A 17,559-nucleotide genomic window follows, 5' to 3' on the forward strand; every position below is an offset into this window, starting at 1 on the left:
CTGCATAGATGTCTGTGTAGACACACATAGATCTAAGGACTTGCGAACAACAGTGGAAAAGAACTGCATTACAGAGACTAATTTTCTAGGAAGGGATCAGGGATGTTTTTAAGTCGGGAGGTAGTTGTTGATCTCTATGATATCCAGGGATAGAATGTCTGGGAATGGATTGGAGGTGTATCACAAGAGGTCCAGAGTGGGCATGAAGCATTTCGTTGCTGAAAGAGTGGTCAGACAATGAAACCAGTTTTCTAGAGAGGTGGCTAATGGCTCCAAGCCTGTCATTCTTTTTAAGAAGTATTTGGACAGTATCCTTAACAATGTGCTTTAACTTTTGGTCAACCCTGAAGTGACCAGACAGTTGGACTAGATGATTGTTGCAGTTCCCTTATGACTGAAATACTCTGATCTACATTTTTTTATTGAATTGCAGAGGCACATTTGGAAATTGTCATTTTCGTAGCAGCATTGGCAACACTAAAAAAAATAAAACATCAGTTACTGTTGTGAAGGGTAGATTTGTAACCTGTGTCAAGCCAAATCAGACTTGTCAGCAGTACAGCAGTGGCTGAACTCAAGCAGAAGAGGAACCTTGGGTTTGCCATGGCTCTCTGGGTTATTGAGTTGAGTTTTCTCAGTTAGCAGCTGGTGTAACAAGTCCTTCAAAATATCTGTGTATCCTGGTCTATTGGTTTTGCCGTCAGTGTGGAACAGCACATTCTGCACTTCAAAAATATGAGACAGGCTCTGTAGTGGAAATGGTCACTTAATTATATATGCTGATTCAATACGTGAATGGCTTGAGTTAGGGGATTCTTTCAATTGCTGCTCTGAGTTGAGAATTCCTACTTTCTCTTGATAGTGTGTTTCATCATCATTTAGAATCAGTGACCTGATTTTCCATGGCAATCCTGCTGTACAACATTTTAATAGTTTTCTTCCTCTCTTTCTTTGTAAGAAGTGCCCTGATTTTTATCTTCAAAAATTCGGTTTTAATGACATCTGTCTCCCTGTCTTCCCTATTATTATCCTTTAGATTTTATCAGTATCCTTAATGCTTTGTCTAAAGTAGTGCTGCTCAAAATGAGTATTTATTTTCTGAGCTTGATTTTCATCTCAGCCAGAAGAGGGCAGTGGAGTACGTCATTTGTATTCCTACAGACATTCCCTCTTACTCAAAGGATAACTATGCTATCAGCTTATTTGCTGATTATGCTATTCAGAGTATTATTGGAGTATTAACTCTATATTTCCAAACAAACATTCGATCTATATAGTTCTTATGTGTAGTCCCATAATTTTTAGTGGTATTAACAGCTTCCAATCACACCGCCTTTAGCAAGTTAACTTTGCTGGTTTGAGAATGAATTCCCCTTAGTCCTGGGGAAAGGATTAGATGTTCCTGCCTCACCCAAAACAGCCATTCAGCACATGTCAGCAGACTGCATTTTGAAGTCTGTTACAGCAACAGAAGGCACCCAGTAACAAGAAAAACTTTCAACAGGAAATTAAAATTTTAAGTACAATGCTTCTATGTTCTTCTACCTCAAGATAATAACATTTAACAAATTGTTGAGTCAGTAGACAGGTGTTTTTTGTTCATAAGTCTTTGAGGAGCGTGAATATTTACTTCTCTTTTGCCACACCCCCGCAGCTACTCAGCAGTAGTTAATATTAAGCAATGAGTGTAAACTTGACTTAGCCATAGCAAATCTAGGGTTGGTAAATCCTGTGCCAGCCACCACGGTCATACAGGAGACCCAAATTAACCTTATAACGGCGTAAAGAGTGGTCACATGTTATCCAAGTAGCTAAGATTAAAAAGCAAGTGAGCTGTCACAAGCCCAAGATGCCAGTAAGGCATGAAATTAATATGGTATCATATCTGTGAGTAGTATGGAAAGTTTATACTTCTTCATGTACTATAAATACATATATTTTTGTCAAGATTTCTGTTACATAAATTAATTATGGGTTAATTTCACCTGTATTTGTAGTAGCTTCCAACCAGATTATGTCTATCAGGCACCAAGACAGGCTTTTGAATTTTCTTCAGTGTAAAGTCAATTGACTTTTAAATTGTCTCTTCAGTAGTATCTGGTCCAGCACAATTGTTTAACCATTGCTATTTTATCAGCAGGATTACTTTGGAATTTTTTTGCTGTAGAATTTCCAATTTACTTAGGTAAAGGTGATAGGAGTCAACTATAATAAATCATCAAATAGAAGGCTTCTGCCAAGAAGCAGAAAATAATATGCTTTCCACATCTGAGGCAGATAAAACAGGAAGTTCTGGGCCTGAAAGGCAGCACAAAGAGATTTAGGTTCAATATTAAAAAAACATTTTCTAACACCAAAGCATACTGAAGCACTTCTGCCTAGAGAGGTGACAGGACCTGTTTCATCTGAAATTTGTAAGAATGAGATAGATAGATACTGTCAGTAATGGCATAACTGACTTTGCCCTGCAGTGGAGAGAAATGGATTAGGTGACCTTCTGAGAGCTATAAATATGACAATAAGCTTGCTTGGAAGCATATTTTTTGGTCCTAACTGTTGAATGTTTTTGTCAAAGAAAAAAAAGAAAAGGTATTAGCTGTCAGGATATATCCATTGTAGATTCAAAGATTATCTTCTCTCTTTTCTTATTCTTCAATCCCATGACTGCATGTTTCTATATCCTCTTTTTCTATTTTGTCCAAGTTGAACACATAGGAGATGAAAAGTGTGACGTATTGCTGTAAAAAGTCAGAGTCTTTGTGATACAAGTTTGTATTCTGTCTTTTCATAACTAAACAGTTGATAGTGAAAGAGTTGTGAGAGGAATCAGAAGACCTCTTTATATGTTTTATTTTGTTATAACAGGTAGAATTTAAGTTAGGCTGAGTAAATGTAATTAATAGAAATAAATCAGTTCTTTGGTCTCTTCTGTAAGTTGTAAGTGTAGAATGAATGTTATTGCCACTGGTGCTAGACAAATATTCAGTATAACATAACAAATTTCATGAAGTGCTTGTTTATCCCATCAGGTGAATGGTAGAAGGTAAGAAGTGTAAGCGTAAATTCCATTGTAATTTCATTGTGTACTAACTGGCAGACACATGTAGCAGCCTTCTGTTGCTAATCTTATGCTGTGCCTTTTGGGGGCTGGGGCGGTGTTGCAGGTGATCCAGCCCTTAGTGCAGCAGCCCACTTTGCCTGTAGTGAAGCAGTCGGTGAAGGAGCGGCTCGGCCCGGTACCTGCGAGCAATATTGAGCCTGCAGAAGCACAGGGTGCCAACACAGAAGTAGCTCAGGTTTGTATCCTAGTGAGGAATTCAGTTGCCTGTTCTTTCTGAAATAGATTCCATAGTTAATGAATGTACCAGTTACTTCTATGGTGCAAGTACACATTTACTACTTCAGAGTGCTTCTGCTTACGTTGTTAGTGGTGTTTTCCTATTAAAGTTTTCCTCAGTGCAATGGTATTTGGCTTTTTTACCTGAGCCTGGTGCTTAATTATTTAGTATTGTAGCTTTTTACATAGTTTAAAAAGAAAAACTGAAAGGCTTTCAGACTGGGTCAGGATTGTTGTGTTATATTGTTGGTGTCAGATTTCAAAATAAAGTGAATCTCTATGCAAAGAACTAAAAGCTATGTTTTTTATTTTGTATATGCATTTTATCTGTTAAGCACTTAAAACCATTAGAGAATGAAGCTCTGTATCTAAAAGAATTTTTAGAATTTGTTCATCTCCCCTAATAAAAGGAAGAAACGTAACCACAGTACCAATGTGAATAATGACAGAATCTGGTGTGTTACTCCCATCAGAAACAGTCTTTAATGTTTTATGATATTTGCAACATTTCCTTATTAGCATTATGCTGCTGCTTTGGTTTTACCTCTGGAAAGGAAGACCGGCACAAATCAGAACACATTTGTAATTTAAATTCAAACAACTTTCTGCATTTGATGCAGATGTAATCTGCAAATAGCAGATTATAGAACACGAGAGCTGTAGTGTATTTAAAAGGGCCTGTGCAGATAATCCTCTGGTGGCTAGCATGTCTGGAACTTCTTGCAAAAAATATGTAGGATAATCTTTGATTCCAAATTTGGCTTTGTATTTGTCTTACCCAATTATAGACGTATATTAACTGAAAAATCAAATATCTAAAATGAATTTTATCAATTGTTTGACTATTTTTCTTTTATGGTTGCTTAAAAGTCTATGATTTTATTAGTTTAATATTTTTTCTAAATTGCTAGTACTTGTAGTGTACATTTGAACTATAATTATGCTTTGTTTTCTTAGAATGTGACTAAATTATCTGTGAAGGATAGACTGGGTTTTGTGTCAAAGCCAGTTACTCCAACAACTGAAAAGGTAAGAAAATGTCTCATATTCTCTCATATTTATTTTCAGTAGAATTAATTTTTTATCAAAACCCTTGTGTCAATATTGTTTCATAACTATGAATAAAACAATTTGTGAAAGATTAGTATTAGGAAGTATAGTAAGTCAAAACTCAGCAGGTGGCTAAATGATTATAAGAAGGACAAAAGCAGCTATTTTGTGGATTTTGTTTAATCTATCAGGTTCCTTTTATTCAGTCATAGAAAGAACTGGATATGTTCCATAATTCTGACTTGTTTAGAAGTATACAAAAATAAATTTTGTAAATAAATAAATTTTGACATTACATATGACTCTGTAGAACACAGTTCTATAAAATGTTTCTGGTCTTCTGTCACCCTTAAAAGATGATGCTGTAAACATTTACCGTTTTATTTGGTTTTACAATTTGCAGTATTTGTGAAAAGATAAAGGTGGAAATTAATCAGTATAGAAAGAACAAAGGTAAGGGGGGAAAGGTGCATCTGAATTGTGGTTATGAGCTATGTATTTTGGCCAGTGTTTCCAATTTTCAGAATACAAAGTGGTTGATGAGTTTACTGTAGTAGCAAAGTTTGTAATGCATGTTTCCAGATCTATTTAGCACTTCAGGGAATAGGCTTCCCCAATGTTTTTAACATTGATTTGTGAAAACTTGTAATAGAAACACAAAAAGTTTTACCTCGTAACAGGATTCCTCTGTCTAGCTATCTTTTCTATTGGGAGTTAGCTTGACCTGAAATAAACGAAGCATTCACTATATTTCCCCATACACATCCTCTCCCACCCCTTTTCAGTATGGCAGTTGATGGATTAAGTGGCATCTAACAGGTAAAATCCACTTACATGGAGTGATACTTAACATAGAAAGACAACGATACTTAAAGTTGATAATATTAGTTGTCATATTAGAGAATGTGTCTTTGATTCATTTCAAGCTGAGCAGTCCTCTTAAATGCATTGATCAAGGCTTCTTGCCTGTCTTTTGTTCTTAGTTTGATTAGGTCCATTCTTGGTACTCTAAATTAGTTGCAGATAAATACCTTGCTGTGTATTCCTGATCTGCATTTTACATACATAATACATGCTTACTTTAGAAATAGGAAGTCTGCTTCATCTTGCAGCTTGAATGGAAATACTTTTCCTCATTGTGTAATAGTTGAGTTATCCTGAAACACTTTTATACAAAGAGTAAATTTTATGCTAGGATGTTTTTCTGTTGTCTTATAGTGTGATTTTGCTGAGCGGCTGTTCACTGGATGTGTTGTGAAACAGCAGTTTCCTTTGACATTTTTAGTAGGATTCTAGAACCCAATTGGACTTATTTTTACCTATTGCTACCTCTTTACAAAGAAATACCTTGCTTAGTTTGCAGTCATTGTATTCTATAACCGTTAGGAATAAAAATGATTGACATCTGTCAAAAACCAGAAGTGTCGTGTCCTAGATGGTTTTTTTGTGTGTGATGGAGTGCACGGTTTGACAAGAACTTTGCAATGAGAAAAGAGATAGCTATTCTTCCCAAAGAGTGGGAGGAAAAGGTGCTGAAACAGTCATTGTGAGACTTTGTAAGATCTGTATAGGAACTTACAATATGTGGACTTGTGAAGAGATGCACGCTGTTCACACTATTGCTTCTCTTGAATAGTATTCAGCGATTTAGAAGACCTTAGTGTTGCTTTTGACTTGTCTGTGTTGGTGCTGTGGCTTCTCTCCTTACATCTCCTACATAAAAGAGATGAGGAGATGTGGCTCACTCTGCCCTAAAGACAGTTCAGGCCGGGAGGAATGTGTCAATATTTTTGTCTTTGCTTGATCCTCTGTTTGTTTGTCTTGTAGCCTGCCCTAAAGCTGCTTTGTAATAGAAACTGAATGATTCAGATATGCTTACTTAAATGTTCTTTGATAGATTTATAAAAAGAATCCTTCATCTTTGTAATGGCCTGCTTAAAACATTTTGTACCACCTTCTATAGTACCTCATAACATGTGTTGGTTTCTTTTTGCTGTTGTTTTCTATGCACTGTGTACTCTTGAAAACACTTTACTGTGGGAAGAAATAGTATAATATCACACTGAAGTGCAAAGGGTTTATATGAACTGTTCCTGTTGTGAATTCTTCTAAGCTCTTGGTCTTTTCTTCCTTTCTGTTTCTTGTCTGTCTTTTTTTCTCCCCTTCCTGTTGGTGGGCATTTGGCTATTTTATGGAGTGCATGATGACTAATAGAATCTGCATGCATCTTTTAATTTTCCACATAGATAGAAAGTATTTTTAAACTCCTGGAAATCATACCTATTACATAAATTTTTCTATTTTCTAACAAGGTGGACAAGATCATACCTATATTATCTCTAGGACTTAGCTGTGTATTTTCAATAGTAGCATGCCAAAAAAACTCTTTAAGGAACAGGCTCAGAAAACAGTTCAAATCTTCAGATATTGTGGAGAAGTGCATAGTATGTTTTAGGGAGATTGTAAAGCAGTCCTCGGTGTTCTCAGTAAGTCATGGAGAAATTTCACACCTCATTACAAATGTAGGGAAGAGGACAGAGAGACATAGGAGTCTCCTCCTGTGCTGTATAATGTTGAAGACTTCCTTGTTCTTGAGTACTTCTTGCTGATTGTGCAAGCTCTACTTTGCACCAACTGCATATGGAAAGAAACTGTTGTCTCTACGTTGGACCTTAGTCTCTAAAATTTTGTTGAACTTTTGCTTGGAAAATTCATGCAGCCATGAAATACTGTATTTTAGACGTCAAACCACAAAAACAACAGTTACTCTTGCAAAAATCTCAATCTTCTGTTTCCTTAGTTATGCTCAAATACATAAATATTTATGTATTTGAAACTTGGAAGTGCATAGGAAATCTCAGTGGAGAGGATTTATAAGCTGATGTTAATAGCTTACCTATCTGATGTGATGCTGCCTCTTCAGAAATTGTTTAACTTCAACAACTACAAATATAATAGCTACACCAAATTTTTAGATTCTGTATCATCAAAGGAGACAAAAGAAAAGACGCTTATATATTTTTAAGCACTCATGCGGGTTTTTTAAAAGATTGAAATTCACTGGCAAAAAAATAAAATGATTTCCTCCTATAGGTTTTATCTACTTCTACTGGCTTGACAAAAACTGTGTACAACCCTGCTGCTTTGAAGGCAGCACAGAAATCTTTGCCTGTTGTTTCCACTTCCGTGCTAGACTCTAATGAAGCACAGAAGAAAAAACAGGTAAATTAAATATGCTTCTTTTTAAAATTGACCTAGGTTGGGAACTTGTGACCTAGAGATAGAGCACTATGTATATTCATCTCAAGAACATAGATGAAACTTGTTGCAAGATTAAATTCACTATAATGTTTTTTTTTCCCCCCACATATTACAAGAAAATTCAGCATTGTTTTGTTATTTTTCAGTGTATGTTCAGGCAGTGTAAGCAGGTTTAAAACTGTAGAAATTCAAAATGTGAAACACTTTTTCCTGGAATCAGAATCTACACGTTGAGGTATGAATTGTCTGTTGTGAGTGAAAGGGAGTATAGTATAGCCACTGTTCTTCTCTCTTAAACTATTCTGGAACTGGCCTCTGTTCTCAGTGCATTTTGTACATATGACCAAAATGGTTTCTTCAAGAGAACTGAGAATTTTATGACTGCATTTTGTTGTTTCTAAGCTATAGTTCTTCTGCACCCACTTTTTTTACATAGTGCTAGGCTTTTTCTTTTTTATATATGTTAGAAGGGGAATGCAATAAAAATGTATTTGAACTTAATAAGTCACTCAGTTATAGTTTAGCTTGCTTAGAATTTTCAGGAGAGCACAGCAAAGCTCCTTCTTCAGGTTTATTTTTATCATTTAGAAAAACTGAATACAGGACATTGTTTACCTTAGTGTTTTTTTAACCACAAAGTACAAATACAATACTAAGATTACATCCAAATGTAAGTGTTCAAATCAGTATAATTGTTAAAGATTTTGGTCAAGTACTGCTAAATTTCTGTAATTTATGTCTAATGTCATTTGAACTAGCAGTTTGTAGCTGCATGTGAATTTTGCCACTGGTCCAGAATTTATAGAAAGCAGTTCTGATTTTGAGATTTCATTTAATGTTTGTCCCCTAACTCATGTTTTTAGAATGAGAGCCTTTACCTTTCAAGTTAAGATTCTAAATGCCTGTAAAATGGCAAAAAACTTGTAATAAAATTGTTGACTCATCATAACAGTTGTAGAGGGTTTTTTGAGAGAAGACAACGAAGTTGTGCCTAAGTGATTGGCTCCTTTTTCATGTGATCTTGTGCTCCTTCCTGCCTTCAGATTTCTGTTACGATATACTAGTACTTGTGGAAAAACATTATTTTGTGGGACTGACTCCCTTCTTTTCCTCCTGTCTCCCTAGCTTTTTTTCATTCATCCCATTATCTTACCTTCCCTTTCCCTTCAGAAAAATGATTGCACACTGTATTGAAAAACTAACATTTCATGCAGCAGAATTTGTCAGTATTTGGGAAGACATACAGAAACTTGACTGCTATTTATTTTTCTATGGCTGCTGTGGATTTACAATCTTTGTATAAGATATTCCACTTGCAATTGATCCCAGTTGATCATCTTCTGCCTCTCCTCTACTACTCCATTAAATATGTTGATATCAAAGCTCTTAAGGGTTTTCTGCTGTCTAAGGCTTCTGTATTTGAGAGCAAGAAGCAACTGCTTTCTTACAAGCACCATTAGTAGGCTCTGAGAACAGCAGGGGTGGCATCTCATCCTGCTTCTCATTTGGAGTGCAGTATTGTCACTTACTGATCAGTTTCAGTTCATTTTGATTTGCCCATTGCCTGGTCAAGGCTCTGTTGTTGGCAGATGGATTAGCTGTACTGTTGGTTCCCAGTTAGGGTGCTCATACACAAAAGAGATGCTTTTCTTTGGGTGACACTTCAAGTTTAGGGAAAAAAAATGTTTTATTTTTAGTTGTAGAAGTTCTGGAGACTGTTTTAATTGGTGGGCTTGATTTACAGTTGCTTTCAAAATAATTGTGCTCACACATTTAAAACTTGCATGCTGTACCTCTTGAGGTAGTGTTATATGTTGCCTTTCAGCTTTCAGTGGAGTTGTGTAAGGTGTTACTTTATATGTGAGCAGTAATAAAGTCTTCCCAGCACAGATCTAACTGAAAAATATAATTAGATCTTTCTTTAATTTGGTGATGTGTTATATTCTAAAACATAGTTGGAAATACCAGTACCTTGCATTTCCTGTTACTAATTTTTTGCTGTTACTGTAAGTTACTACTGTGTAGTTGTCAGGCATAGTACATTTTTCTGGCATTTATGCTTCAAAGTCTAGAAACTTTCTGTAATCTTTTTATGCTTCTAGGAAGCACTGCGACTTCAACAAGATGTGAGGAAAAAGAAGCAAGAAATCTTGGAGAAGCACATTGAAACACAGAAGGTAAAATACTGGTATTAAAGACAGTCACCAATTCAGTTACAAAATCTCAGTACAGTGTAAAATATTTCAGAATTGGTAAGAATGAACAAAAAAAAAGTATGAAATAAGCAGTCTCTTAGAATGGCATTATCATACTATTTCAAGTTTATAGTTTTAATCTAACTTGTCCTGTTAGTTCACTTAAATAAAACCCTACAAGCTCATGCAATTTATGTCAAATTTAATTGATATTGCCTAATTTGGGAGCAACATGCGTATGTTTGGGAGAAGGGGAAGCCTAAGTTCTGTTCGACGAGAGCAGGAGAGAATGATGTAGAAAATGATGCATGACTGCACTTAGGCTTAGGAAGAGAAAAAAAGCCAAAGTGTCATTTAAGTTGAACAAAATTTTGAAATAATTCAAGTGTGTTAAGCAAATCTGTCCAAGTGAATTGGAAATATCAGATGTTCATTTGGAAATGAATCAGAGATTCAGACAAAGATTTTCATTTATACAAACTGTTAGAAGTTCTATGTGTTGATTTTTAGGTCAAAGCAAAAGAAATGCAGTATTTGTTTTTTCCATTTGTTATAATGACCACTGGAAAACAGGTCTGTATTAGTAGTTGCTGAGTAAAAAGACTTTTCTTTTTCTGAACTGGACAGATGCTGATTTCAAAGCTGGAGAAGAATAAAGCCATGAAGTCAGAAGACAAAGCAGAAATCATGAAAACACTGGAAATTTTGACTAATAGCATTACCAAGTTAAAGGATGAATTAAAAGGTGTATCACCAGGAGGAGGGACTCCTTTAAAAAGCATGAAAACTAAAACTCAGGTACTCAAGTTTTGGTCAGCTTTTTAATAGATGAATTCACATGTTTGTTTCAGAAGAGTAAAAATAAGTAGTCCCATCAGCAGTATTACAACCTAAACTGGTTTAGTTTTTAAGTCCTCTCTGAAGTGAGATTTATTTTGCCTTCTTATCAAAGGAGCATGGTATAGTTAGGCAGCACAAATATCTTCTGGTCAGGCTTTATACACAAAACAAACTGTACTGGTATGTAATTTCCTGTGACTCTTTGTGTCACGGAAATTTGTTAATATGGTAATCTTTTAAGATTGAAGATTATACTGCTCAGTTTTCCTTTGATCTAGGTACCCATATTTGGATTTTACCTGTGAGAAGTACTTTTTCCTCAGCTTTTTTTAGTTGATCTCATCACCATAGCATCTTGAATTTTTATTGTATGTGTCTTTAGAAAAAATTTCATTAGCTTTGGCTTTGCTTGGTAGTCTAAAAGGTTTGACATCACAAAGCTCAGATGGAAGTTTTACTTTGCCATGAAGGCTCCTAAGTTTGTGCTTTGTTTGTTTTTGGAGGTGAAAACCCAGTGTAATAAGCAGTATACCTGCAAAGTTACAGCTTTTTACTGAACAATTGTTTCCTTAGTACAGAATGTGAACTGTGGAACTAATAATTTACCATAACAATTTCTTAGATGCAGAAGGAGTTACTAGATACTGAACTGGATTTATACAAGAAGATGCAAGCTGGGGAGGAAGTTACTGAATTAAGACGAAAATATACAGAACTGCAGCTGGAAGTATGTTTGTGTCTTCTTTTGTAGCAATTAACTTTTAATCAAATATTTTCCTTTATGTTTATTAGCTTGCATATTGTATCATTAACTATTTTTATCCAGAATGCACTATTAAGTTGCATTTAGATGGAGACATTTAGCAATCATGTTTTAAAAAACCACTTTCTCTATTGTGGTGGAATTGAGAAATAGTATTGTCTCTAATTGCAATTGCTAATCTGTTTAAATTCTGTAACTATTTCGATGACATGATATTTTATAGATTTGTGTCTATTAATGCTTTCTTGAGAATGTGGAGTGTTTTTAAATTATTGCCTGAAGGTCATTTTGTGTTTGACACAGAAAAGTTAAGAAATACTGCCTAATCTTTTGTTCCTAAGTGTTGGCATCCTTTTAATGAGATGAATCAAAAAGTCCAAAATGCCATAAGTAATACTATTACAATGTTGGTTTCAAGAGAACTGAACAGAAGCAAATACAGTGTCTGAAGAAGTATTCAATGTGTAGAAACACATTTTTTCTTCAAGTATTTAATTTGAAAAAAAATTGAGATAGCTGTACAAAATTCTTCAGTGTCTAATTTTGAGAAATTATGAATACTGTGAGTGTTATTCTGTGTTACATTGCACTTTCTTGCAATATCTACTTGAATCACTTGATAATCGTACTTCTTTTTACTGTCAAGCAGGGCTGCTGTGTCACTTAAGTCGCTCTTGTCTTAATGAAATTTGATCATGTCTTACGTATAACTGTGTATGAATACAGTGCACATATGTGTGGCCAAGTTGCATTAAATCCTTACTTTAAAACTAAGTTGTTATGCAGCTTTGGTAATTGTGAAAATAGTTTTGCTAACAAATCAAGCCAATTGAATAGAGATGGTACAAAAGCTTATGTGAGTAATGCTATATAAGTGTACTGAAAGCTTGTTTATAAATTCTGCATCTCATAAAACAAGTGAATTGAATGACATGTAAAATAGGAAAAGTAGGTGCACATTTAAGATAAAGTTACATCATAGCTGAGTGCACTAATCTTACTCCATCTCTAAGTCTGCTTGTATTTTGATTTAGGTAAAAAAGACCTCTTTCAGGACAGTAATATTTAAATGAATTTTCGGAAGCCTTTAGCAAATACCGACAGAAGTAGATGGAGAAAAACAGGCTCATCAGTAATAAACACTTATGTTTCAGGGAACAGCATGAAATATATCCCTTGCCCAGATTGCAAGAGGCATATGAGGTTTTTTTCCCTTGATGTTTGTTTGCGTCTTCAGTATTCTTAAAAATGCTTTTAAAATCTCTTTTTTACACATTGTGCTTGTGACTTTGACTCCCACAATAGTTAATGTGTTGTTTTTTTGACTCATAAGCTGTTTTTCTGTTCCAGGTGACTCTGACTTTACAGAAAGAAAATCCAAGTAGTTTACAGCTTGTTTGTTGAGTCAGCATGCCCTGAGTTACTCACTTAAACATTTTAAAACGCTTAAAAAAGCCCAAACAAAGAACAAAACTGAAAAAATCCAAACTGAAAAAACGCCTCAGGATTATGTTTATAAAAAACTAAAAAGCAAACTAGATACTATTGTAAAATTATCTGAATAATTTAATGAATAAAGCCATAAGAAAATTATCTCCTCATGGGTGGCATCACTGACATGGATTAAAGTAGTGCCATCACTGCTTGAGTTTGTAAACACTGTAGGATTTATTAAAAGTGTGGTGATTTCATTTAACATTTGATTCCTATGGCAGATGTATTTAGGTTCAAAAAGATGTATTTTCTTGCTGCAAACATTGAAATTAGATACCTGAAAGTGGTCTTTGAAAGCTTAAAGTAACTTTTTGAAATTATTTTTTAAAGGACTGTCCCTGTCATTGGCCTTTTGATAGTTCTTGAAGAACATATGCTAGTTCTTTAGAAGGGGTACACAGGTACTGTGGAAATGGAAATTTTTGAGTACCTAGAACCAAGTGTTCATTGAATACTTTATCCTTGGAGGTGCCCCTTAGAAGCCTTTGTTTGGCATCTCACAATTCTGTGGCCAAAAGCTCTTAAGCTGCGATAATTCTGGTCAGAATAAAGGTCTTGCCTAAACTTCAGAGACAAATGCATAAAGTAAAGAGACTAATTAAGTAGTTAGACACCATATCAAGAAATTTTGCTAATGAAATTTCAGTTATGCAGCAGTTGTTTTTTCCTATGAGGAGTTAATCTTCACAGATAAGGGCTCTTTTGATACCTGGTTCTTGTTTCCTATTTCCATCCTGTTATTGGTCTGGTAATAATTGACCTTTAGATAATTAGCTTTTGAATGTTACTTAAATATTCACCTTCTGTTATTTTAAGACCTGCAAACTGCTCTTTCAGGGGCTTTCTTGGGGATATGTTTTTAGGAAATGTCAGAATATGTGTTTGTTAATTCTATCTAAACATGTAGACTGTGAATTTTAACCTATCGATATGTTATGTGTAAACATCGTAGGCTGCCAAGCGGGGGATTCTCTCTTCAGTGCGCGGCAGAGGGGTTCACGCCAGAGGCCGGGGCGCATCGCGCAGCAGAGGCAGAGGGATCCGGGGCCGGGGCAGAGGCAGAGGGGTTCCTGTGCACGCAGTGGTGGATCATCGGCCCAGGGCGCTGGAGATCTCCGCATTCACTGAGAGCGACAGAGAAGATCTGCTGCCGCATTTTGCGGTATGTCACAACTGTGCTCTTCTTTTTCCCCTTTGGATAACATCCTTCCATTGAATCACTTGTTTTTTCCTGATTTGGTTCATCTGGAAATATTATGTAGGAATAAATCTTTAGCATGATATGCAGAGGAAGCAGAGGAAAAGGTAAAACAGGAAAAATACACTACTGCTTCAACTGGTTATAGCTGTAATCACATAGCATTTACAAGGCTTTTTTTTTTCTTACAAACGGCTTGTAATATTTATTTGCTTAGGACAAATGTAAATTTTTTACAATTTTTTAAGTACAAAAAGATAAAATAACTGAAGGGATGGTGAAAACAAAGATTGATTTATTGCCAAACTTTCAGTGCCTGAAGTCAGTCTATCTTTGTTGAAGTACCTTAACAAGTGCTTAATGAAAACATTTTCCATGCTTTTGCCCAACTTTCTGAATTTAAGAGTCAACGTAAAAATTGTGTACATCTTGAAAAAGCATCCAAACATTTCTGTCTGATCATATACTTAAGCTTAAGAATTCAGATATTTTTCTAGTTTTTTTTCTATTTTCAGTCTAAAAATGATAAATTGACATACATGATTTTTTAGCAAATTTTTGTTTGCAAATTTAGTAGTGAAAAATCAACATAAATTTATAAAACTACTTATCCTCAAATTAAAAAAAAAGAGTACAATAAAAGCAAATTTGTTTGTTTTGTGGAATAAATGCTAAGAATATCATATGAATCTCCATCTGTGCAACCCTCCTCTTTATTTGTTTGGGGTTTTTTCCCCAGCAGTCAATTACAGTGGTCCTCTCTGAAGGCAGAAGTCCAGGAGGCAGTTAGTCCACTAAATTCTATTCCAGTCAGTGTACTTAATATTTCCTGTTAGGCAGTCATGCAAGAGGCTTTAAAAAAAAAAATTAGACAAGGACCTGTCTCTCTTTGTATAGGAAACTTACTATCTTTAACAAGCGAAAAAATTAATCAAAAAGAATTTTAGTAACATGAACAAAGATAAATCTATTCACAGTGTTAGTAGGATAACTGAGAAAAAAATAATTATTTAATTTTGTAGGTTGCAAGTTTGCTGTTTTAAACTTGCTTCAAATTCCATTGGAAATGCTCTGAGCTGTATTGCTGGTTTTGTGATGTGTTACCACAATCCTCTGCACGTCAACAGTGCAGTCCACTTGCACGGATGTGTTTTTTGTTGGTGTTTGCAGCTTACAGTGATGGCAGCATCAAAGTTTGCAGTACCATTGTGACCATTACAGGAATAGCTAAGTCATGTTATTAAGATGCTGAAACAGAGTAAAGTTTTCAAACTTTTTCTGCAGCTCCTGTAGAAATATTTTTGTGGAAGAGTTTCATAATAGACTAGTGTAATCATGTCAAGATCCCTTCTTTCTAATCAGAAGAGAAATACTGAAGCAGAGCAGCCTGTTTCTATAATAGTTTTACCTCATACCTGTAGGAATTGGGAAATCCAGAGACGAGAGCACTTTGATGGTTTAGAAGTGCAAGTGCAAGTAACTGTATTCTTGGTTAGGACTAGTACTCTGGCATTAAGACTGTGAAGTACACACTGTTCTAGTTTTCTACTTTTTTTTTGAATGACATTTTATTTAGGACTGCATTTTCAGGGGTGAGAGACTATTTTACTAAACTTTTTTTTGTTGTTTATTTATCAAAAGCAATATGGTGAAATTGAAGATTGCCAGATAGATGACTCTTCTCTCCATGCGGTGATTACTTTTAAAACAAGAGCAGAAGCTGAAGCTGTGAGTATAGTCTTTCTTGATAATACACTGCAGCATTCAGATACTTTCTGCTTATGTTACACTTCTGTATTTGATTAAATGTAATGCTGTTAACTATTTTAAAACTATTGACACAAAAGTGCAAATTAAACACAAATGTCAGAACTGTATGGCACTGAAATACTTAAGAAATCAAGTTTATAGCAAAGTGAGGTGCAGGATGTAAGAGGGAAATTAAGAGAAACACTTGGGAATTTATATTTAGATGTCTTGGTTTATCTTCATTTAATTGCCAAGTTTTTTCACCTGAAGATTTGGTACCCTCATTGTCTAACTGTAATTTTCACTGACATCCTGCAGAGTCAACCGATATATTTTCTTGGGGATCAGTTTGGTTTAGCTTTGTCTGAAAACCTCTGGTACTGTAAATGGAATTTGATCTGATTTTTTCCCCCCCTTTTAGCATATTTTTAGAAATTTATGGAATTACAGAAGCATAGAGTTGCAGAAGTAACTTTTAGAAACTAAAAGCCAGAGTTGACTTACATGATAATTCAGTATCATTACATACAGATCATTAGAACTTAATACATTTGGCTCAGCAGGACTCCTGCCCTATTTGGTCCAGGTGTAGGCATATAATATAGGAATATTATGTGATCCTGAACAAACTAATGAACATAGTTGTTCTACAAAAGCTTTTTTTCCTTCGAAATCCTTCTGTCACTGTTGGGATGGAGTAATCCTGAAAATAGTAGGGACCACAGAAAGAGTGGATTCATATTTGCAGTATTGCTGTATGAAAAGATTTCAGTTTATGTTTATATTTTGCACAAATTTTGTCTTGTGGAGTTTACCTGAACACAGTTTTCATACCTGGCCAGACTATTCTCTTTTCATCTTGAGACACCAGTGAGGTGATTGACAAAAAAAATTGCTATTTACAATGCATGTTAACCACTGGGGACAATAGCTTTGAACACTCAGAATATCATTTATGGTTAGATATTTTGATATTGACGTGCCAGAGATGTTTTAGGAAAACACAGAATTTGTTTTGTTTGTGAAACTCTTAGCTATAGGAATGGTGAGCGCGAACTATATGGAGATAGTATTTATCCTGTAAAAAAGGAGGTACAATTAATGGTACATGGTGCATACTGACTGATGGGGGAAAGCTAGTATTGTACAGCTGTATTGAAGGAACACAGTTCAGCAGTGAACAAAAGTTCTGTTCAAAGTAAAAGCTGCTGTAATTAGTATATTCATAAATGAATTGAATTAAACTTGGGATTTTAGTTCTGGTGCTTCCTGGTATTGGGTACTTCCTTTTGCAGTTTCATGTTCTTTGACATTGTAGTTTACATAAGAAATGCTGTTAAGTGTGGAGAGAAAGTTCTTCTTCCCTGAAAAGAAAAGTAGGTCACCTGGAGCAATAATCTGTTTTTGTGGACTATCCAAATAAAGTCTTTACTTCTCCCAGATGGAGTATGATTCAGTGCAAGGATCAGGATCAGGATTCATGATCAGTGTTTGAGATGTCCATGTTTTAGTGAGCATTAAAACATTTAACTGTCAACTTTGTGTTTAATCAGACTTTGTATCTAATTTCACCTTCATTTTTAAATGAAGATTTTATGAAAACTGGATTCAATCAAATCCAGGAAAAATTGTATTTTCTTTAAGATTTTCTTACATATTCAATGCATTTCCA

General features: G+C 35.0%; 1 protein-coding gene across 3 annotated transcripts in view; it reads left to right on the forward strand.

Moving 5' to 3' along the window:
* RBM26 (RNA binding motif protein 26) overlaps nucleotides 1-17,559 on the forward strand; it is a 48,290-nt gene that overhangs the window by 24,124 nt on the left and 6,607 nt on the right. For 2 of the 3 annotated variants that reach the window (XM_031057065.1, XM_005421112.2), the window contains exons 13-20: nucleotides 3,165-3,296; nucleotides 4,295-4,366; nucleotides 7,481-7,609; nucleotides 9,751-9,825; nucleotides 10,471-10,641; nucleotides 11,306-11,410; nucleotides 13,893-14,102; nucleotides 15,780-15,866. In XM_031057065.1, the coding sequence (XP_030912925.1) occupies nucleotides 3,165-3,296; nucleotides 4,295-4,366; nucleotides 7,481-7,609; nucleotides 9,751-9,825; nucleotides 10,471-10,641; nucleotides 11,306-11,410; nucleotides 13,893-14,102; nucleotides 15,780-15,866 (981 nt within the window). The remainder of the gene's footprint in view (nucleotides 1-3,164; nucleotides 3,297-4,294; nucleotides 4,367-7,480; nucleotides 7,610-9,750; nucleotides 9,826-10,470; nucleotides 10,642-11,305; nucleotides 11,411-13,892; nucleotides 14,103-15,779; nucleotides 15,867-17,559) is intronic. The other variant, XM_031057066.1, reaches the window with a different exon arrangement.

The sequence above is a fragment of the Geospiza fortis genome, unplaced genomic scaffold (assembly GCF_000277835.1).
Source record: "Geospiza fortis unplaced genomic scaffold, GeoFor_1.0 scaffold45, whole genome shotgun sequence".
NCBI classification, from domain to species: Eukaryota; Metazoa; Chordata; class Aves; order Passeriformes; family Thraupidae; genus Geospiza; species Geospiza fortis.